At 38.2% G+C, this 22,671-nt stretch overlaps 2 protein-coding genes, 1 long non-coding RNA gene and 1 pseudogene across 3 annotated transcripts in view; 1 reads left to right on the forward strand and 3 right to left on the reverse strand.

The window, feature by feature from the left end:
* Positions 1-3,429: 3,429 nt before the first annotated feature.
* LOC110255232 (olfactory receptor 12D1-like) lies at positions 3,430-4,377 on the reverse strand. The gene has a single exon (XM_001929462.5). The coding sequence runs from the start codon at positions 4,354-4,356 to the stop codon at positions 3,430-3,432; it is 927 nt and encodes a 308-aa protein (XP_001929497.5). The 5' UTR covers positions 4,357-4,377.
* A 1,002-nt stretch (positions 4,378-5,379) lies between these two features.
* Positions 5,380-22,671, forward strand: part of LOC146401405 (uncharacterized) — a 117,129-nt gene continuing 99,837 nt past the window's right edge. The window contains exons 1-2 of the long non-coding RNA XR_014811481.1: positions 5,380-5,530; positions 6,570-6,818. This is a non-coding gene — a long non-coding RNA (uncharacterized LOC146401405). The remainder of the gene's footprint in view (positions 5,531-6,569; positions 6,819-22,671) is intronic.
* On the reverse strand, positions 13,479-14,426 carry LOC100518616 (olfactory receptor 12D1-like). Its single transcript, XM_021081280.2, has one exon. It carries the CDS (start codon positions 14,403-14,405, stop codon positions 13,479-13,481), a length of 927 nt encoding a protein of 308 aa, XP_020936939.2. The 5' UTR covers positions 14,406-14,426.
* LOC100517900 (olfactory receptor 1f45-like) lies at positions 21,729-22,659 on the reverse strand (annotated as a pseudogene).

The following is a 22,671-nucleotide window of genomic DNA, read 5'->3' on the forward strand; positions in this document are numbered from 1 at the left end:
AAGTTTTTTGAAGTATAGGTGATTTACAGTGTTGTGGTCACTTCTGCCAAACAACAAAGTGATTCAGTTATATATATATATACACACACACATATCCATTCTTTTTCAGATTCTTTTTCCATATAGCTTATCACAGAATTTTGGGTGGAGTTCTCTGTGCTATATGGAAGTTGCCTGTTGGCCAATCATTCCATATAGTCCCAAATCCCCAGTCCATCCCTCCCCTGTAACTGTCCCCTTTGGTAACCATAGGTTTGTTCGCAAAGTCTCTGAGTCTGTTTCTGTTTGGCAGATAAGTTCATTTGTAACTTTTTAAAAGTTTCCACATATAACTGATATTATATGATGTTTGTCTTTTACTGTCTGACTTACTTCACCTAGTATGATAATCTCTAAGGTCCATCCGTGTTGCTGTATATCTTGTATTTTATGTATAATTGTTTGGTGTCAGTCTCAGCCTATTGACGGTGTAGTAACACCACCAACTAAGAATGCCTGGGGCGCTTACCTGGGCCTGTGCAGCTTGTGGTGGGCCTCCACAGATATTTCCCTGGCCAGAGCCATTGTTGTGGCCGGGCTGACCTTGTGGATCTTATTATGACTGCAAGATGCACCTTAGCAATAATCATCAGGGAACTTTGAAAAAATAAGATTTATTACTCAAAGGTCTTAGAGAATACATGACCTGGGACCACACAGAGATGTCTTTGGCAGAGAGAGAGAGAGCATGGACTTGGGGCCCTGCCTTTATTGGGGCTATGAGTGGGGTGCCTGGAGTTTAATGGGTTCATTCTTTATTGGTGAATATAAAACATAAGAGCCGGAATTAAAGCATGAGAAGGAAAAAGCAGGGTCACTCAAGTAGTCAGTCAATTTAGGTTACTAAAGACTTTCTAAAAAGGGGAACTTCATGGGTGGGGAGACCTGGCTTTTTATCTAGTTTTGTAGTTGACCATATGTTTATTTGAGATAAATGTGTTTGAAATAGATGCCTAGGCAATCACAAGCTTAATATCAGGCACTTACATTATAATCAAACAAGCTAATTATCAGGCACTTACACTATAAAACTGATATTAAGATAGAAGCTTAGGGAGTTCCTTTTGTGGCACAGTGAAAACAAATCCGACTAGTATTCATGAAGATGTGGTTTCAATCCCTGGCCTCGCTCAGTGGGTCGGGGATCTGGTATTGCTGTGAGATGTGGTGCAGATTGCAGACATGGCTTGGATCCCATGTTGCTGTGGCTGTGGTGTAGGCTGGCAGTTGTAGTTCTGATTCGACCCCTGGCCTGGGAACTTCCATATGTTGTGGGTGTGGTCCTAAAAAGCAAAAAAAAAAAAAAAAAAAAAAAGATAGAAGCCTAATTGGACCATCGTTAGCATTTTAGCAGAATATCCCAAAGTTGCTATGTTACTTCTACTGCAGTTTATCGTGAGGCACACAATATTTGGTTGTCCCATTTTTAGTGATGCTATTTATATTAATGGCTAGAGGATTCACATGGCATAAGTCTGTAGTATGCAGTTCTCAATCAGCCTTTCACCTGATGTTTTTAGCTTCATTGAGGAAAGTTGATGATTAATGCCTAAATGACTTAATTCTTAGAACACATTTTCTTTTAATATTTTGAGTATATTTGTGGCTATTGTAAAATCTTTGCAGATTTCTACATCTGGGCCACATCAAGTCCAGTTTTTATTGACTTCCTTTTCTTTTGAATATTGATCAGATTTTCTCATGTATTTGTATGACTAATAATTTTTTGAATGACTACAGATCATTGTAGAAACTCTGGATCCTATTATTATCTTCTTTAGAATAAGATTGATTTTTTGTTCTAGCAAACATTTCCTTTTTCTTTCTCTCCTTTTTTTGGGGGGGGGGAATCTTTTTATGGCTACATCCACAGCAAATGGAGGTTCCTGGGCTAGGGGTTGAATCAGAGCCACAGCTGCAGGCCTATGCCACAGTCACAGCAACATGGGATCTGAGCCACATCTGTGACCTACGCTGCAGCTTGAGCCAATGCAGGATCCTTAACCAACTGAACAAGGCCAGGGATTGAACCTGCATCCTCATGGATACAGTGTTGGGTTCTTAACTCATGGAGCCCCAGTAGGAACTCCTAGCAGACGTTTCAACTCATGGAATATCATCTTGAACTTGAGTAGGGTTGGTTTTATGCCTTGGTAGTATGGGTTTGTGGAAAGCCCAAGGTGTCTGTCACTCTCTTGTGTGACACGAGTCAACTTCCAAATTCTCTCTTCCTAGTTGTTATAGTTAGGGCTTTGGCTTTAGTCTGTGTTCAGGCAGGTCCTAGAGCAGGCTTTATTCAAGGATGTGGTTTTTACTCTCAAGGCTTGAACTTTAAGAGTGCTAGGTAATTAACAAGGGTGTTAATTAGGAGTTAATGAGATTTCACTTTACTAGGGCCAGAAGAGTACACTTCATATTTCACTGGTGTTACATCATATTGCATCATATTATAATCTGTGAAAATAAGTATAGAAATAGAAAAACTAAATAAATAAATAGATTTTTGAAACATACTTTTCCACGGCCAAAAATTAAGGGAAAATAATATGCCATTGAAGTAGAAATGTATTCTTGAGATTTTTTTTTCAAGTTGCCTCAACTTTTAATAGTATTCTACAATAATCTTTGACAGTTTATCCAGTTGACTTATAAAACAGCTTTGGAATCAGCATTCACAAAACTTTCTAGATAAACTATTGGTTTCTTTATCTCTGTTAATTAGTACTCACAACATTATTTGTTTTATTTACTTACCTTCCCGCTTGGAGAAAAAGAAATGAATTACTTAAAGACTATCTTTTAAGTCATACTTTTAACATTTACGTTTCCATTTGAGTAACCATGGCTTTAAATTCAAATCTTTAAAATATAACGGCTATGGGGGAAAAAATGTAATTGTAATGTATACATGTAAGGATAACCTGACCCCCTTGCTGTACAGTGGGAAAATAAAAAAAAAAAAAAAAAGAAAAAAAATATAACAGCTAATAATTTTATTGCTCACATTATAATGTTAACTTACAGGAAAGTTAAACAGGACTGAGTACTATCTAACTACACAAGGTGTGGGTGACACAGGCAAATTTCTATATTTGATTTCATTCAAGAATACAAAGGAATAAATAAAAAATCAACTTTATCAACTGATATCTCTCACAAAACTTCAATATTAAGATTCCATGGATAGTGTATCAGTTGTTCAAGTTTCCCTACATTACCTAGGAATGCATTGTTAACACAACTAGACTGGATTTTCCTATTCATTTTTTCTAAATCCAGTTTTGTCTGTTATATATATGGTAAATGATTTGAGAAGCAATGCAATTTCACATCACAACATTTTATTACCTGTTTATTTATGCTCAGAAGGGTTCTCTAGATCTCTTAAAGTTAAAGCCCATTTCTGAACACCCTCTTCAAGGCCCCCTTTACCTCTTTGTTCCTCAAGGTATAGATCAGTGGGTTTAGTACAGGAGTGACCACACTGTACATAATGGCAATGATCCAGTCCTGGTCCATGGAGCTACTTGAGGCAGGACGAATATAAGTGAAAATAACAGGAGCATAGAGAAGAACAACTACCATGAAGTGGGAGGCACAAGTGGACAGTGCTTTATGAAGCATGCTGCAAGAATGGGTCTTGAAGAAAAGATGGATGATAATGTAGAAATAAGAGAGAAGTGTCAGAAAGAATGGGCCCATGGCAATGGTCCCCGTGACAGTGTTGAGCAGCCACTGGTTAAGCTCAATGTTCCCACAGGCCAGCTTGAGCAAAGGCTTAATATCACAGAAGAAGTGATGGATGTGGTTGGAACCACAGAAGTGTAAGCGAGAGGTCATTATGGAGTGCATCAGGGCATGGAAAAAACCAATGATCCAGACAGTGACAGCCATTTGAGTACAGACCCAAGGATTCATGATAAGAGTGTAACGAAGTGGTTTGCAGATAGCCTCGAAGCGGTCAAAAGCCATCACGGCCAATAACAGGGCCTCTGTGCTGCCCAGGAAGTGGAAGAAGTGAAGCTGGCTTATGCATCCCCAGAAAGAAATTTCTTTGTGTGAGTAGAGGAAGTTCCCCAGCATCTTTGGCAGTGTCACTGTGGCGTAGCAGATATCTAGACAGGACAGGTTTCCCAGGAAGAAATACATAGGAGAATGGAGTCTTGGCTCAGAGATGACAACCATCAGGATGGCTCCATTCCCAGCCACGATGACCAAGTAAATTGCGAGGAAAAGCACGAAGAGCAAAGGCTGCAGTTCTTGGATGTCTGTCACTCCGAGGAGAAGAAATTCAGTGACTGATGTTTGATTGGGCATCACTTAAAAGCAAAGACAGAAGAGTATATGGAATGCTATCTCTGCTGGAAATTAGAGTCCTCTGGCTGAGGATCTTCCCTCCTGGACGACAATATTTTGAGGGAGAGAATTCTGGTTATAAATAGTCCCAGCACAAAGGTTTTACAGGATGTGGACCGTTAGCTTATAAAATGCAAAGGTTATGTGTTGGTTATGAGCTGTTACTCACCTACCTTTTCTTTTTTATTAGATTTATCATAGTATTTTTGTTTCTCCCAGGGATTCAGAGCCTGTTGCCATCCTACCATCTGATGTGACTGCGAACTTGCACTTTCTGATACAAGTTGCCTGTTCTTGTCCTAAGTCAGCACTAACAGAGGGTAAATTTTAACCCACTTCACTTCACCACTGTCTCTTGACCTAGTACGAAACCATCTGAAGGGTTTTTACTTAAGAAGAGACAATTGGAGAAAAATAAGGGCTGTAAAGAAATCTGAATCGATATGCAGACATTGGTGTGCTTCCTAATAAGAGGGAATCATTCAAAATTTGGGAAATCCGTGAAAGGAGAAGAAAAAGATTTGATGTGACGAGAGCAAAAGATGTGAACTAGGGAACATACCTGTGGATCCCAGGGGATTCTAGGCTGTATCGCTAGAGAAAAATTTGAGAAACTATTTAGATTCTTTTCCACCTGTGTAAAAGGCTGACTTCAAGGAATTCAGAGAATCTTTCTTGGATAGCAGTGTATATTTTGTATAGTGTTAAAATTTATTACTCCTGTTTAAGACATAAATGTTTGAGATACTTTTTTTTGTTCACTGTCCCACAGCACAAAAGTGTATCAAAAGTTCACTTGGGGGAAAAACCTTTTCCTAACATTGAAAGCAACTAGCAATCAGATTTCCTGTACTAAATGATTTATTTCACTGCAATGTGAATATTTAGAGGTTACGTATTTACTTTGGAGATTATCTAGAGGAATGGCAATAAAAATGTAGGCAGGAAAGAGATTTCATAATGTAGAAGCACAATGAGGAGTTCATCGTAAAATAGAGAACCAGCGCTAAGTCCTGGGCATTGAACTTTAATGCTAGCAAGATGACGGAGAATATGAGTAACTTCCCAGCTTGTCTCCCGTTTCATCCTCATACCTGATTGAGTGGTCAACGTCACAGCTAAGGAATGTTTTCAGGTTTGTACTCATGAAAATTAAATAGTAGAAAACTATTTGAAAAGTAGATAGTAGAAAACTCTTTGAAGTGATAGCTTGTATTGGGGTTGCAGCATAAGCTCTTCATCTTCCCCAGCCAATTCTTTCTGAAATTCTGCCTGTCTTTTATGAGCCACAGATCTCTTGACGTGCAAATCTTGAGAGAGCATGTCCCCTGGGTTTGGGAAGATTATTGTAAGAATAAACAAGATCCCTTCCTATATCTGCAGTATAAGAGAATGTTCCTTGGGGAACTCCTATCTTGTGTTCCTTTTTTTTTTCCTTCCATTTTTCTTATGTTTTTTTTCCCCCTAATATGTTTCCTTCTTAGTTTCAGTACCATGGGCAGTACAGTTCTCTTTAACCTTATGTTTTCTTAGTTAAAATACCTTTCGTTTCCTGCGACTGGATTGAAAGGATACACTTTCTTTTTAAAGTTTTCATTAAGATTATTATTTTTGGTATTATACTTGATTTACACTGTTCTGTCAGTTTCTGCTATATATAGAAAGAATGTATATAGACATTCTTTTATCACATTATCCTCCATCATGTTCCATCACAAGTGACTAGATATATTTCCCTGTGCCATACAGCAGGATCTTATTGCTTATCCACTGTAAATGCAGTAGTTTATATCTATCCACCCCAAATTTCCAGTCCATCCCACTCCTTCCCCCTCCCTCTTGGCAAGGACAAATCTGTTCTCCAAGTCCATGAGTTTCTTTTCTGTGTAAAGGTTTATTTGTGCTGTATATTAGATTCCAGATACGGAATATATATATAGGTATATATACCACATCTTCTTAATCCATTCATCTGTCAATGGATATTTAGGTTGTTTCCATGTCTTGGCTATTGTGAATAATGCTGTAATGAACATATGGGTGCATGTTTCTTTTTCAAGGAAAGTTTTGTCCAGATATATGCCCAAGTTTGGGACTGCTGGGTCATATGGTAATTCTTTTATTTTTTTTTCCAACTACCAATCATCTTTTATTGGGTGTTAATTCTCCCTTAGGATAAGAAAGGATTCAGGCAAAGGTCATGGTCAGGAATGCAGAGGGCGCCATCTTCAGTGGTACTTGTGTAGCCACAGCCACAGCAACACAGGATCTGGGCTGCATAGCTCATGACAACGCTGGATCCTTAACCCACTGAGTGAGGCCGGGATCGAACCCCTGTCCTCGTGGATGCTAGTCGGGTTCACTAACTGCTGACCCATGATGGGAACTCCGATATTTGATTTTTTGGAATGCAATTTTAAAAGGTATTGTATTTTTGTATTCCTTTTCAAATATTTTATTGTTAGTATACAGAAATGCAACTCATTTGTGAATGTTAATTTTATATCCTTCTACTTTACTGAATATGTTGAATATTGATCCAGAATTTTAATTACTTTTGCTTCTTTGATTTCACTGAGTACTTTTTCTCTGCACTCTACTTTCTATCTTTTAACAAATGAGGCCTTTAAATCCTCATTCCTTTGTTTATTTTTAGGTAGATACTAGTGCTTTTAAAAGATCACAAAAATCTATATGAAGAATTTAATAGTTTTTTATCATTATTTCTGGTTGTGAAATATTTTCTGTTTTTCTTTTTTTTTTTTTTTTTTTGCCTTTTCTAGGGCCGCTGCTGCGGCATGTGGAGGTTCCCAGGCTAGGGGTCCAATCAGAGCTGTAGTCGCCGGCCTACACCAGAGCCACAACAACGCGGGATCCAAGCCGTGTCTGCAACCTATACCACAGCTCACGGCAACGCCAGATCCCCAACCCACTGAGCAAGGCCAGGGATCGAACCCGCAACCTCATGGTTCCTAGTCGGATTCGTTAACCACTGAGCCACGACGGGAACTCCTATTTTCTGTATTTCTTTCAAAATATGGACCATGACTTAATCGATACTGAATTTTCTTATATTTCATTGACATCAGAATTTCTCCCTAAGAAATAGAAGAGACCTGAAACCCGTATGACTGGTTGTGACAGGAAATATGTTCTCACATGCTTCTCACAATCTTTGTGTCCTTGTAATCTTCGTTGGTTCTTATTTTGTGAAAATGGAAATTGTGGTTGATTTGCTGACATTACAATATTTTGATACATCCTCAGATTTTTTCATTTTCCTATACTATTTGAACACTGTTTATCTTTGATACAGGTAGGATCTCACATCTCTTTGAAGTCACCATTAGGGTAGTAAATAATAAGAATAGAAGGATATCGGGTGGTATCATCCCATCCTGTGGTTCATTTATCCCAGATTTATTTGCTAATTGAAGAAAGGAAGAAATTGCTGAGAAAACACGGATGCATACAATATGTTTCTGGAACAAAGAAGTTAAATTTTCCTCCTGGATTTGCAATTTTTATTTAAAAAATCCACAGCTGATAACTTTTTAACTTTAGCTGTTATGAAACAAATGACAATGACTGGTTTTATCCCACCCACTCAAACCCTATTATTCATTGACTTTCTATTATTCAGTAAAATCATCCATTTTAGACACCACGGAAACTCACCAGAGCAAATCCAAGAACTTCCTTTCTAAACTTAGGGAAAATTTCTCAGTTACTACCTAGCAGAAGGTAATTCAGTCACTTTCAGTAAAATATTTTCTGTGGAGAGGAAAAATGATTTCCATTCTCATAATTGGAGTTTATGCTCCTCTGTATAGCTCCTGTGTCATGAGTGGAGAGATCCTCAATACTCTAGTATGTATGGCTCCTTGCAAATACCCTGGGAGTAAAAGTTGCAATTATATAGAGTTTTCCTGTGGAGTATTTTTCTGTTGATTTGATTAATGATCATACCTAGTTATATGGAAATTCTGTTTATTTGCATTCATTGGATTAAATTGTTGAAATGCATTGTAATTTGTGGTTTATACTCTGGAAAACCCAACATTAAGGGTTAAATCTACTTTTCATTTTGTTCATTGCAAAGTAAATGCCTATTCAGGGGACTCATGTTGGCTCTGTGTATCATTGCAAAGTCAGAATAATTGGTAATAATCTATTGATTTAAATAATTTTATTAGAATGTTATTTCTTTTAAACAATGACTTATCTACTTCATTTTTGTGTTACAAACACCATCTGGCACTGTGTCTTTTCCATAGTAGATCTTTTTTTTTTTAATGATTTTTGTTTTTTCCATTATAGTTAGCTTATTGTAGATCTTCTTAATTATCTGTAGATTTGAATTTAATTAAGTTCCAACATTTTTTCTTCTGGTGACAGATATACAGGATTTTTTTTCTCCTAAGAATTTAAGTATTATAAGAACTTTAGTGATCAAATAACCTCAGCAGCAATTTTGAACTCTTACACAGTATGTCCATGACGGAACACCGAGTGGGCATCTTCTGGTTATCTGTCACTACATAACAAACTAAGTGACTTAAAGCAATAATTTATTATTTTCTCTCTAGTATGTGTGGATGAGCAGTTTCTGCTTGAGATCTCTTATTCAGTTATAGGCAGATTTAAGCAGTGATTATAGTCACCTGAAAACTCAATTTAGATGGAAGTCCAAAAAGATTTCCACACATGACGGGCAAATGATGTTGGCTCTTGGCTAAAAACTCAGCAGGGCAACTGCAGCATTTGCATGTAATCTCTCCTTGTTTGTTGACTTCTCACAGCAAAACGTTAGCATCCACGGATTTATTTATCTCTTCTTACGTTAGTAACTGAGAGCTTTTTAATTAATGTAGCCTCCTATAGTTGTACTATTTTTAATTTTTTAATTTATTTTTTGGCTCACCCTCAGCAATTATTAAGTGCCTGGGCCAGGGATTGAAACCAGTCCACAGTTGTGAGGTGCGCCACCACTGTGGCAATGCCAGATCCTTAACCCACTACGCCACATGGGAACTTCCAGTTGTACTATTTTGTAGATCAAGTCTAATCACTAAAATTCTTCTACAAAATTATCTATTTATGAACATTTATTCTTCAATATAAATTTTAGAATCAGTTGAATTCGTCACAAAATTCCCCTGGAATTTCCTTAAAGTATATTAAATTCATTTTTGTGTGTATGTAGATTACATGTTTATAATGTTTAATTATCTCATCTATACATGTGGATGTATTGGTATTTTTGTTCAATTTTAATTTAAATCCTTGGATAAAATTTAAAAATTTTTGCTCATTTTTAGAAGTGAATTTGTTCATATTTTCATTGTATCTTACATCTGATTAAACTTATTGCAATAGATGCATAATTGATTTGAATATGTTGATCTTGTATCAGGCAGCATTTCTTAAGATTCTAGTTATGTTTCATTCTTTGTTTTGTGCCTTCTATGCATTTTGACAAATGTATAATGTCATATGTCCACCATTACTGTAGATTACTATTACTGTCCTAAACATCCCCTGTGCATGAACTCTTTATCTCTCTCTCTCCTCAAACTTCTGGCAACCGCTGATTTTTTTTTTTACTGGCTTCAGTTTTTCCGTTCCCAGAATATCATATTCTTGGCGTCATATAGTATGTAGCCTTTTCAAGATTGGCTTCTTTTACTTAACAATATGCCTTTAAGATGCCTTCGTGTCTTTTTGTAGCATGATACAGGTATATTTATATAAACTGTTCGTTGTATGGATGTACCAGTTTACCCATTTGTCTAGTGAAGAATAATGTGTTTGCTTCCACGTTTTGACAGATATAAACATCCATGTGCAGGTTTTTGTATTAACTGAAATTTTCAGCTCATTTGGGTAAATCTGTAAGGTTTAAAAAATGTTGATAATAATATACTCTTCATTTAAAAAAATTTTGCCTCTTTGTTTCCTCTTCTTTTATTTACTGTTGAGTTTCTTATTTAATTACATTGTCTGAGACCTTCAATTATAGTAGCGGAGATGTGATAGTAGAAAACATTTATTTTTCTTTCAAATCTTGAAGGGATATTTCTGAAGTTCTTCACAGCACATGACACTGGCTGTAGTTTTGATAGACAACATTTTAGTAAGTTTTGCTGATATCATTTACTGAATTTAGTTATGTTCCTTATATTTCTAGTGTCCTGAGAGTTATTATCATAAAATAATTGAAATTGATCGAACGTTTTCATTTATCTGTTGTCATGTAGATATTGTAGTCTACAAACCTGTGGCAGAGTCAAACAAGAAATAAATAACCTTGACAGGACATTTTGATTACTCAAGCTCATTACAAGAGAATTCCACAGAAATAAAGATGAAAGCACGGTAGATATTAGAAAAGATCAGAAAAAATGCAGCATGAATAAATATTATGAGATAAATCAGTAGTTAGATTTGTCATTATCCAAGATCCATCTGAAGTCCTCAAGTGATCTTTGTCATTAGATATTTAAAGGGGACATTCATTTTGGCTGCTCCTCACAAAATATGACATTGTTTTTGGTTTAATATCCCAGCCAGATGAGATATTCACATGTCTCCACTTGGCCTTCTCTGGTATTATAGCTCATTTTTTACTGACCAAGGACATGATGAAGGAGCTTCTAGGTAGTTCAATCCCAATTTTATACCTAATTACTGGGGAATGACTATTGGAGTGTCTGCAGTACCAGGTGATAGACTACAAATCAGGATTTTACCTGACCTGATCTCCATATGTGCATCTTAATAGGTGGGCCATGATGGTGCTTTGGTTCTTGGCATGTTGATGTCAACTCAGATCACCTGTCTAATAGGCCCTGAAATATTTTGGTATTTTCCTTTTTTCAGCATACAGTTAAATCGAGTATAAATGGAGGTAGTTCCCTTTGGGGAAGAATATGGGTATCTTTTCAGTAAATGTTTGCCATTGTATTGCAGCCCACTTCTTCTCTGGGGCCATGACTAACTATGTTTTCAGGCAGTGAGGTCAATAAGTAGTGCAGGTAATTGTGATCTTTTCCTGGGGAAGGATCACTCAGTCTCCTGCTTCTCCACTCTTGCCTTTTAACTGTAAAGTTTAAGCAGTATCCTTGTTGACTGTTCCCTAATTTTGCGGCTAGAGACATCATAATGTTTTAACCATCTCCACAACTATCCGTGGGTCGAGGCTTTTTGTCTGCCCCTCTGACCTCACTGTTTGTTATGGAAATTTTAAGCTGCTTGATTTTGGTGGTTCAGTTCTACCATCACTCCTCTATTGTTTAAGATGCCCTTTTTCTCTGTCAGTGTTAATGATCTAGTTCTGTAATTATCTCTCCAATCATCATCCCCAGTCTACAGAGGAGAGTCACGACTGAACTTCTTGGTAATTCTGGTACTCCTCTACCAGAACGTTCCCAATGATCTTAGTGAATGGTGTGTTTCTTCTAGGCTGTCTCACAGAATATGGGATTCTGGTGTATTTTCTCACCTCACATGATATGTCCCCTCTGCTTTTCTGAATGTCTTTTATCCTTCTTGTACCATCTGCCAGGGCAACTCAGGCATTTCTACACTCATCATAATGGACCACTGCCTTGTCTAAGCTTCTAAGATCCACATCCCTTGGGTCCTGGCCTAAGAATCCAATGTCCTCAAGGTAAGGGATTGTAACATAAAATCCAATTTTATGTTCTAGTCTCCCAAGTACTCTCAAAATCAAGTTCCAGCATTACTCCTGCTGGTGTGTGCTAGCTGATACATATAACTTTGGGTTTAATCTATTTCTTCTCTTAACAGTCCCAGGATTTGGAAGTTAGTTTATGTAGAAATTTAACTCTAGGAGCTGGCCTGGAATCCAGGAAAGGCCTCCATAATTGTCTACTATAATATGGAAGACAGAAAGGGTATTTTTTGTATCCACATCTCTTCTTTTTTAAATTTCAAAAGTGGTTTTTATTTAGTTATTAGAAAAGGAACATATGTCTTTTTTTGACATTACTTGTGTGATTTTTTTTTCTTTATTTCTTTTCTCAATCCATTTTTCTTACCTGCTTTACCAGGCTCTGTGTATACAGTTACTGTCTCATGGGGATAAGCATTAGTTAGAATGTAAGAGTCTAAACATCTTGATTCTCTTTTCTTCCTCTATGAACAGTAACCTTTAGCAAGTCATTTACTTAGTTTTGTCTCTCTATGGAACTGAGGAATAAAACAAATAATTTAGATTGTTTAAATAAGGTTAGAAGAGGAAAACTAAACAAAAAAGCAGAAAAAATTATGTATTCAATGCTTTGCATGATGCAAAGCTGAGAAAAAAAATAAGCCAGAAATAGGATAGAAGATATTCTTGAGATGTTTTTTAAACCTGACTCCACTTTTAATAGCATTTCATAATAATCCTTTACAGTTGGACCTTTTGACTTCTAGAACATCTCTGAATATAATGGTTCCAGAACTCTTTAGATGATACACTGGTTATTTTTTTCTGTTAATTTATGATTACTGTGTGTTTTTCCTTAATTAATTTTGTTGCCACCTTGCTTGGATAACAAGAAATCATGAAGTACATCTTAAAATTCCCCCTAACATGTAAGTGAACATTTAAATTGAGTATTTATGGTCCTAAATTAAACATCCTCAAAAATATAAAGCATGTTAACTTTATTTATTGTACTGAAATTGCTAACTTGGAGGGATCATACAGATAAACAGACCTAAAAACTATACATATATATACTTTGTGGGCAATATAGGCATATTTCTATATGTAAATTCAGAGACAAACACATTAGAATATATAACATATCAGTTTTGTCACATGACAGGTCAAAACCAATTCAGCATTAGAATTCCATGGATGGTGTTTCATTTGATCAAGTTGCCTTCCTACTACCTAAGAATGCATTGTTTAATACAACTCCATTAGGCTTACCCATTCATTTTTTCTTTATCCAGTTCCCTCTATTATATGTAAGGTAAATGATTTGAGAAGCAGTATAATTTCACATCACAGCTTTCTTGTTGTCTGTTAATTTATGCTTCAGAAGAGTTCTCTAGATTCCTTCAAGTCAGAGGCTTCTTCTGATCACCCTATTCAAAGTTCCCTTTACTTCCTTGTTCCTCAAGGTATAGATCAGTGGGTTTAGTACAGGAGTGACCACACTGTACATAATGGCAATGATCCAGTCCTGGTCCATGGAGCTACTTGAGGCAGGACGAATATAAGTGAAAATAACAGGAGCATAGAGAAGAACAACTACCATGAAGTGGGAGGCACAAGTGGACAGTGCTTTATGAAGCATGCTGCAAGAATGGGTCTTGAAGGAAAGATGGGTGATAACGTAGCCACAGGAGAGAAGTGTTAGAAAGAATGGGCCCATGGCAATGGTCCCCGTGACAGTGTTGAGCAGCCACTGGTTAAGCTCAATGTTCCCACAGGCTAGCTTGAGCAAAGGCTTAATATCACAGAAGAAGTGATGGATGTGGTTGGAACCACAGAAGTGTAAGCGAGAGGTCATTATGGAGTGCATCAGGGCATGGAAAAAACCAATGATCCAGACAGTGACAGCCATTTGAGTACAGACCCAAGGATTCATGATAAGAGTGTAACGAAGTGGTTTGCAGATAGCCACGAAGCGGTCAAAAGCTATCATGGCCAACAACAGGGCCTCTGTGCTGCCCAGGAAGTGGAAGAAATGAAGCTGGCTTATGCATCCCCAGAAAGAAATTGCTTTATGTGAGGAGAGGAAGTTCCCCAGCATCTTTGGCAGTGTCACTGTGGCGTAGCAGATATCTAGACAGGACAGGTTTCCCAGGAAGAAATACATAGGAGAATGGAGTCTTGGCTCAGAGATGACAACCATCAGGATGGCTCCATTCCCAGCCACGATGACCAAGTAAATTGCGAGGAAAAGCACGAAGAGCAAAGGCTGCAGTTCTTGGATGTCTGTCACTCCGAGGAGAAGAAATTCAGTGACTGATGTTTGATTGGGCATCACTTAAAAGCAAAGACAGAAGAGTATATGGAATGCTATCTCTGCTGGAAATTAGAGTCCTCTGGCTGAGGATCTTCCCTCCTGGACGACAATATTTTGAGGGAGAGAATTCTGGTTATAAATAGTCCCAGCACAAAGGTTTTACAGGATGTGGACCGTTAGCTTATAAAATGCAAAGGTTATGTGTTGGTTATGAGCTGTTACTCACCTACCTTTTCTTTTTTATTAGATTTATCATAGTATTTTTGTTTCTCCCAGGGATTCAGAGCCTGTTGCCATCCTACCATCTGATGTGACTGCGAACTTGCACTTTCTGATACAAGTTGCCTGTTCTTGTCCTAAGTCAGCACTAACAGAGGGTAAATTTTAACCCACTTCACTTCACCACTGTCTCTTGACCTAGTACGAAACCATCTGAAGGGTTTTTACTTAAGAAGAGACAATTGGAGAAAAATAAGGGCTGTAAAGAAATCTGAATCGATATGCAGACATTGGTGTGCTTCCTAATAAGAGGGAATCATTCAAAATTTGGGAAATCCGTGAAAGGAGAAGAAAAAGATTTGATGTGACGAGAGCAAAAGATGTGAACTAGGGAACATACCTGTGGATCCCAGGGGATTCTAGGCTGTATCGCTAGAGAAAAATTTGAGAAACTATTTAGATTCTTTTCCACCTGTGTAAAAGGCTGACTTCAAGGAATTCAGAGAATCTTTCTTGGATAGCAGTGTATATTTTGTATAGTGTTAAAATTTATTACTCCTGTTTAAGACATAAATGTTTGAGATACTTTTTTTTGTTCACTGTCCCACAGCACAAAAGTGTATCAAAAGTTCACTTGGGGGAAAAACCTTTTCCTAACATTGAAAGCAACTAGCAATCAGATTTCCTGTACTAAATGATTTATTTCACTGCAATGTGAATATTTAGAGGTTACGTATTTACTTTGGAGATTATCTAGAGGAATGGCAATAAAAATGTAGGCAGGAAAGAGATTTCATAATGTAGAAGCACAATGAGGAGTTCATCGTAAAATAGAGAACCAGCGCTAAGTCCTGGGCATTGAACTTTAATGCTAGCAAGATGACGGAGAATATGAGTAACTTCCCAGCTTGTCTCCCGCTTCATCCTCATACCTGATTGAGTGGTCAACGTCACAGCTAAGGAATGTTTTCAGGTTTGTACTCATGAAAATTAAATAGTAGAAAACTATTTGAAAAGTAGATAGTAGAAAACTCTTTGAAGTGATAGCTTGTATTGGGGTTGCAGCATAAGCTCTTCATCTTCCCCAGCCAATTCTTTCTGAAATTCTGCCTGTCTTTTATGAGCCACAGATCTCTTGACGTGCAAATCTTGAGAGAGCATGTCCCCTGGGTTTGGGAAGATTATTGTAAGAATAAACAAGATCCCTTCCTATATCTGCAGTATAAGAGAATGTTCCTTGGGGAACTCCTATCTTGTGTTCCTTTTTTTTTTCCTTCCATTTTTCTTATGTTTTTTTTCCCCCTAATATGTTTCCTTCTTAGTTTCAGTACCATGGGCAGTACAGTTCTCATTAACCTTATGTTTTCTTAGTATAATTACCTTTCATATGGTATTATATTGTATTTGGCTTTCTTTTTATGACTTACTTACCTACTTTTTATGACTTACTATATCTGGAAAATAATATATGGCACAAAGGAACCTTTCCACAGGAAAGAAAATGTGGACTTGGAGAAGAGACTTGTGGTTGCCACGCAGGAAAGGGATGGAGTTGGAGGGACTGGGAGCTTGGGGAAATAGTTACAGAATGTTGCCTTCAGGTTGGATGAACAATGGGATCCTGCTGTGTAGCACTGGGAACTCTTGTCTAGTCACTTACGATGGAACATGTAATATGAGAAAAAAGAATGTATACATGTAACTGGGTCACCATGCTGTACAGTAGAATAAATACGTATATAAATAAATGATAAAAAAATTACCTTTCATTTCCTGTGACAGGATTGAAAGGTTACACTTTCTCATCTTGGGAATGTCCCCAGAAAAACTCTTTTTTTTTGTAAAAGGGAAAGAAATTGGGCAAAGACAGTTTTGGAATGAGGGCCAATCACATACCATTGATCCATACAAAAAGATGTTTACTCTTCCACTCATTTATTAATGTGGTTCTATGGAAAACAAAAGAAGAGGGATATGGAGAAGTTGTATTGCTTTTGTTCTTTCCAAATCTGATTCTTCACTGCTGGTGATAACACTAAATTGTTTTCTAAGTTTGGGATCCTAAAGCTCACATTTCTCTCCATGAGTATGAGGCTGGTCTCTCCAATGTGTATCTTCAGTTCTTGCCATATCCTTGAGGCAAATTATTTTATCTGCTCCATCCAAGGAATATATATATGCTATCTGATATCTATCTAAGCTTTCTTTTTTTTTCATTTACATTGATTTTTATTTTTTCCATTACAGCTGGTTTACAGTGTTCTGTCAATTTTCTGCTATATAGCAAGGTGACCCAGTTACACGTACATGTATACATTGTTTTTTCTCACATTATCATGCTCCATCGTAAGTGATTAGACATCATTCCCAGTGCCATACAGCAGGATTTCATTGTTTGTCCATTCCAAAGGCAATAGTTTGCGTCTAAGCTTTCTAATTAGTTATAAATGCCATGTACTTTGTCCATCTTTCTATTGAGGTTCATTCCTTTGGCTTTGCAAAAGTTCATTATATATCCATCCCATGAATAATTTCTTGTTACGGAATATGCTATGAATATAATACAAATAACAATTATTCGATGCTGATTTTGTAAATTATTGTTCTGGGTTCTTTAGATTTATTAGTTTATTACTTCTTTCAAGCACCCAGTGAATGAATTATTAAAATCATTCCTACTTTACCTCAAGAAAAATGAGGCTCAGAGAATTTAAGTAAATTTTGCTCCTCCCTCCTAACTCTATTGAGGAACCATTGAAGAAAATAGTTGTATATATTCAACATGTACAATACACTAAATTGGGTGTATAGCCACATATTATCAATTATCGTCATGATTAAATTACCTTATCTTTCAAAAAATTGTGAAAATAGGATTCAAATTGAGCCTTTCTAGTTCTAGATATTACAGCAGTATTCTTCCAAAACCCACTTATCTCATCTACAGATTCCTCAGTTGTCTAGAGATCTATTATTTTGATGATGTCAGGATCAAAGATTTTCCTATTTCATGTTTTATATCTTTGAAGTCTTACTTTCAAATTATTTTGATCCTCAATTCAAAATGACGTTGTCTTAAAAATGTTCTTTTATTACAAGGCATGCTTCATGGGCATGTCACCTGTGCGGTGGCACAAGACCCTTTGTTAACAGGGCCCCTAGCTTGATTTAATGCTTTGTTTTCAACATCTTGAAAATTTTTTGTGTGTGTGTTTTTGCTATTTCCTTGGGCCGCTCCCGCAGCATATGGAGGTTCCCAGGCTAGGGGTCGAATGAGAGCTGTAGCCACTGGCCTACGCTAGAGCCACAGCAACGCGGGATCCAAGCCGAGTCTGCAACCTACACCACAGCTCACAGCAACGCCGGATCATTATACCCACTGAGCAAGGGCAGGGACCAAACCCGCAACCTCATGGTTCCTGGTCAGATTCGTTAACCACTGCGCCACGACGGGAACTCCAACATCTTGAAATTTTTAATAATTTTTGAGTGAAGATACTGCATTTTTATTTTTGGCTGAGCCCAACAAATTATGTAACTCCTCTTGTTTATTGGAGTTAAATTTTATACTTGCTATTTAGAACTACAATTTTATGGATTTCATATTTAAATTTTATACTTGCTATTTAGAACTAGAGTTTTATATAGATTTCATATTTAAATGACCAGATTGGCTCTACTGGTCTTTGTGTAGAAAGACAAACTAGCAATTTTGTCTTCACGGCGTTTTGCATAGAATACCTACTCCATCCCTTGACTTTAGTCTATGTGTTTCCTAAAATGAGTCTCTCGTATGGACCTTATAGTTGGATCTTGGTTTTTAAAATCCATTAAGATGTTCTATAATAATTTAATCCATTTATATTTATAGGATTTATGAATAGGTAAAGACTTACTCTTGCTATTTTGTTAATTATTTTCTGACTGTTTTGAAGTTCTTTTATTCATTGAACAACTAGAAATAACACTGTTAAGAGTTGAAGCATATCTGTATCTACACACCTAAATCTACATCTACATATATTTTTCCCATGGCATTCCTCTCTACTTCCAAACATTGATGTCTTCTCATAGTCTTCAATATAAAACCTACGTCTCTCTAGAGAGTATCCTCTCTACAGGTACACAGACTTACTTTTAGATCTTCAGAAGTGCTGTGCTGAATTGCACATCTTTGCTTTCAAAGATGCCTTTCCTGCCTGGAGTGGCCTCCTTTGTCCCCTATCTTTGCCTGACCAATTGTTTCCTCTCCTTTTTTTATTTTTTATTTTTTCTTATTTTTTAATTTTTTTTATTTTCCCACTATACAGCAAGGGGGTCAGGTTATCCTTACATGTATACATTACAATTACATTTTTCCCCCCACCCTTTCTTCTGTTGCAACATGAGTATCTAGACATAGTTCTCAATGCTATTCAGCAGGATCTCCTTGCATATCTATTCTAAGTTGTGTCTGATAAGCCCAAGCTCCCGATCCCTCCCCCTCCCATCAGGCAGCCACAAGTCTCTTCTCCAAGTCCATGATTTTCTTTTCTGAGGAGATGTTCATTTGTGCTGGATATTAGATTCCAGTTATAAGTGTTTTTTTTTTTTTTTTTTTTTCTTGATAGGCAGGAGTCTGGACCCAGACACCTTCTCTGGCGTATGCTCAGCCAGTGATTTTGGATTTTTTTTTTTTTTGCTATTTCTTGGGCCGCTCCCGCGGCATATGGAGGTTCCCAGGCTAGGGGTCGAATCGGAGCTGTAGCCACTGGCCTACACCAGAGCCACAGCAACGTGGGATCCGAGCCGCGTCTGCAACCTACACCACAGCTCACGGCAACGCCGGATCGTCAACCCACTGAGCAAGGGCAGGGACCGAACCCGCAACCTCATGGTTCTTAGTCGGATTCATTAACCACTGCGCCACTCCGGGAACTCCTGTTTCCTCTCCTTTAAAACCTAGCCTACCTGCTACCTTCTTAGGAGGCCTTCTATGACCTTGCCCTCCCAACCTTCCCCCCATTCCATCACAAGCCCAGTTCAGGCTATGACTCTCACTGGTCTCACAGCACCTACAGTTCCTTTGACATTATCATTTATCATATTTCTATCATAAACACTTGAATGATCTCGTTAAGACAGTATTTGATAAGGGTGAAGTAAAACTAGAAACTAGGAGTCTACATAGAGGGACATTGTGCTAAGATAGGCATGGGCTAGCGAGGAAGAAATATATAAACATTTTCCAAGGAACTGTTGATAAAATTTTACTGATTGGGGGATGAGGAGAGAAAGAGGTTGTCAAAATAAAGATGACTATGATATCATAAGCTGGCATATTAGGCATATTTTTAAATAATTCTAGTGGTTTACAGTGTGGTTGGGAGGAGATAAAATAGTTTGTGGTTGAACATGCTGGTTTTGAGCTGATGCTGGAACATGTTTAGCAGACATTTGGAGATATTACATTGGGGCTCACAAGGGAGGCTATGGCTGGTGGGGGTTCCTGTGGGCCAAGGAGGAACTGCTTGGGCTTGTCACCCAAGTTCTGGGGGCTCAGCAGCTAAATCCTCCCACCCTGAGAATCTTTCAAGTCCCTGCATTCCATCCAGAGCCCACCCTCATCTCCACGTTCAACAGGATTAGGGGAGAGGGGAAGTCTCAGATGCCCAGGTCACATACCTCTAGAAAGATCTGCAGACCCCAGGCCTTCTCTTACCTCTGCCCTCTTCTTGGCTCCAGCAAACCTTACTCACCTTAGTAGAGGTATTAGAGGGGTCCTGATGGGGAGAAAGGAGGGAGTCATTTCAACTGGCTCCTTTCTATTAAAGTGGGAAAAAGAGGACACGGGCACAGCAGGGGAGCCTTTGAGAGCTAAAGATGGAGTGCCCTGTTAACCCTTCCTGCCCAACCAAGTAGCTGGCAAGAGCCAAAGGGCTCAGCAATAGGACTAATGTTCACAGATATTTGTAGTCCTTCACTTTCTAGTGTTCTGTTCTGCTATGGGCCCTGGGATATGACAGGAAATATTCCCTACATGATTCCCCCTACCCCTTCAGTGTTTTCCTTTCATATAAAATTCATGCATCTTATTTTTAAAAAGTTAATCTTGGACTTCCTGTGGTTGCTTAGCAGTAAAGAACCTGATTAGCATCCATGAGGGCACAGGTTCAATCCCTGGCCTTGCTCAGTGGGTTAAGGATCTGGCATTGCTGTGAGCTGTGGTATAGGTCACAGATGAGGGTCGGGTCCATGTTGTTGCTGTGGCTGTGGTATTGACCGGCAGCTGCAACTCTGATTTGACCCTAGCCTAGGAACTTCCATATGCTGCAGTTGCAGCTCTGAATTGAAATCTGTCAATCAATCAATCAAACCTACATGGGAATCATTTTTAATACTATTAAAAACCAAGGACTATAATTTAAAATCTTCCAATTGTTGGCAGTCCTTCAATCTCATCAGTGATGAATAAAATCTCTATAGATATCTTCAAAAATAATGCAAACACACAGTTAAACAAAACTTTCTGAAAAAAATGAGGCCTTAAAAGGGGAAGACTCTTTAGGACACTCTCTTATTCATGATGACAACAAAATATTGTTGGGAATCGAACCAAAGTTGGTAATTAGTATGGTGATTCTAATGACAACAAAGATGATATTGACTGTAGTAAAGCTGATGGTGAGGCTCTTCATTGTTAAACTGGTGACGCAAATGGCAGTGATGGTCAGAATGGTGCTAATGAGGGCACTAGATGACCAAGTTTCAATAGTATCAGTGTTCCAAGGCAACCGAAAGAACAGCTCATCCAATCCACCCTTCAGGATGTTATATTTTTATAATATATCTTTTTCTATATTATCATGCAAAATATATTTCCTTTGACATATTACTGACATAGTCTTTTGAAATAATAATAATATAATGTATAATACATACACCAAACTCTGGAATGTATAAATAAGCCTGTAGCTTGTGTGGGACTTAGAACCTAGTTTTCCTAATTTCTAGTTAGTATTCTTTCCAATATACCATATTTGCTCTGTGACAGCCTTGCTATTAACTGACTCTGTAAATGTGGTGGTGAAGAGTGGGGATTTTCCCCCAGATGTTTGTTTATGGTCATTTCGTTTATTGTTCCTAATCCCAAGAACTCTCTATGCCCCAAACCCTTTTTAGTGAACTCTTCACATCCTTATTTCTCAGACTGTAAATAAAAGGATTGAGAGTGGGAGTTACCAGGGTATACATGACAGCAGCAACCAGCTCCCCAGAGGAGTGAGAGGTGGATGGGGGCTTCAGGTAGGTGGCAAAGACCGTGCTGTAGAAGAGGATGACCACGGAGAGGTGGGAGCTGCATGTGGCCAGGGCTTTCTTTTTCCCCTGTGCTGATGGAGCCTTAGCTACAGCATGTAAAATATGGACATAAGAGCTTATGGTGCAGAGGAGAGGGCTGATTCCTAAAAGTCCTGACAGAACCAGTCATCAGGTTCTCATTGAGGTGGGCATCAGAACAAGAAAGTTGAAAGAGTAGGCCAAAATCACAGAAAAAGTGGGGAATCTCTTGATGAGTATAGAATGCTAGTTGGGATAGCAAGAGGGCATGGACAAGAGAGACAGAGAGGGCCACCCCCCATGACCCACCCACCAGCAGTCCACATCTGCCAAGAGTCATTATGAGTGGATAGTGCAGAGGATGGCAGACGGCAGCATAGCGGTCGATAGCCATGGCAGTCAAAAGCAGGTTGTCCATATCAGCAAAAACAGCAAAGAAATATAATTGTGCCAGACATTCAGAGAATGTGATTGATCCATTGTTGGTCCATAAAGCTTCCAGCATTTTGGGGGCTGTGGTGGTAGTGAAGCAGAGATCGACCAGAGAGAGCTGACTGAGGAAGAAGTACATGGGGGTGTGGAGGCGGATGTCAGCACCAATAGCCAGCAGAAGTAGCAAGTTTCCCAAGAGACCCAACAAGTAGAGGGCCATGAAGAGACCGAAGAGGAACTGTCGTTTGTCTGGGTCACTCAGCAGCCCTGACAGGTCAAAGTCAGGGTTCTTGCTGCAGTTCATTCTGGTCCTGAT

Source organism: Sus scrofa, chromosome 7 (genome assembly GCF_054392235.1).
Source record: "Sus scrofa isolate SSC_HxYL_T2T_F1_AM1 chromosome 7, Sscrofa_HxYL_maternal_Yorkshire_Landrace_v2.0, whole genome shotgun sequence".
NCBI classification, from domain to species: domain Eukaryota; kingdom Metazoa; phylum Chordata; class Mammalia; order Artiodactyla; family Suidae; genus Sus; species Sus scrofa.

Bases quoted from the DNA above. Each gene is read 5' to 3' on its own strand.
- LOC100518616 (XM_021081280.2), bottom strand. From the start codon at position 14,405: ATGCCCAATCAAACATCAGTCACTGAATTTCTTCTCCTCGGAGTGACA.
- LOC110255232 (XM_001929462.5), bottom strand. From the start codon at position 4,356: ATGCCCAATCAAACATCAGTCACTGAATTTCTTCTCCTCGGAGTGACA.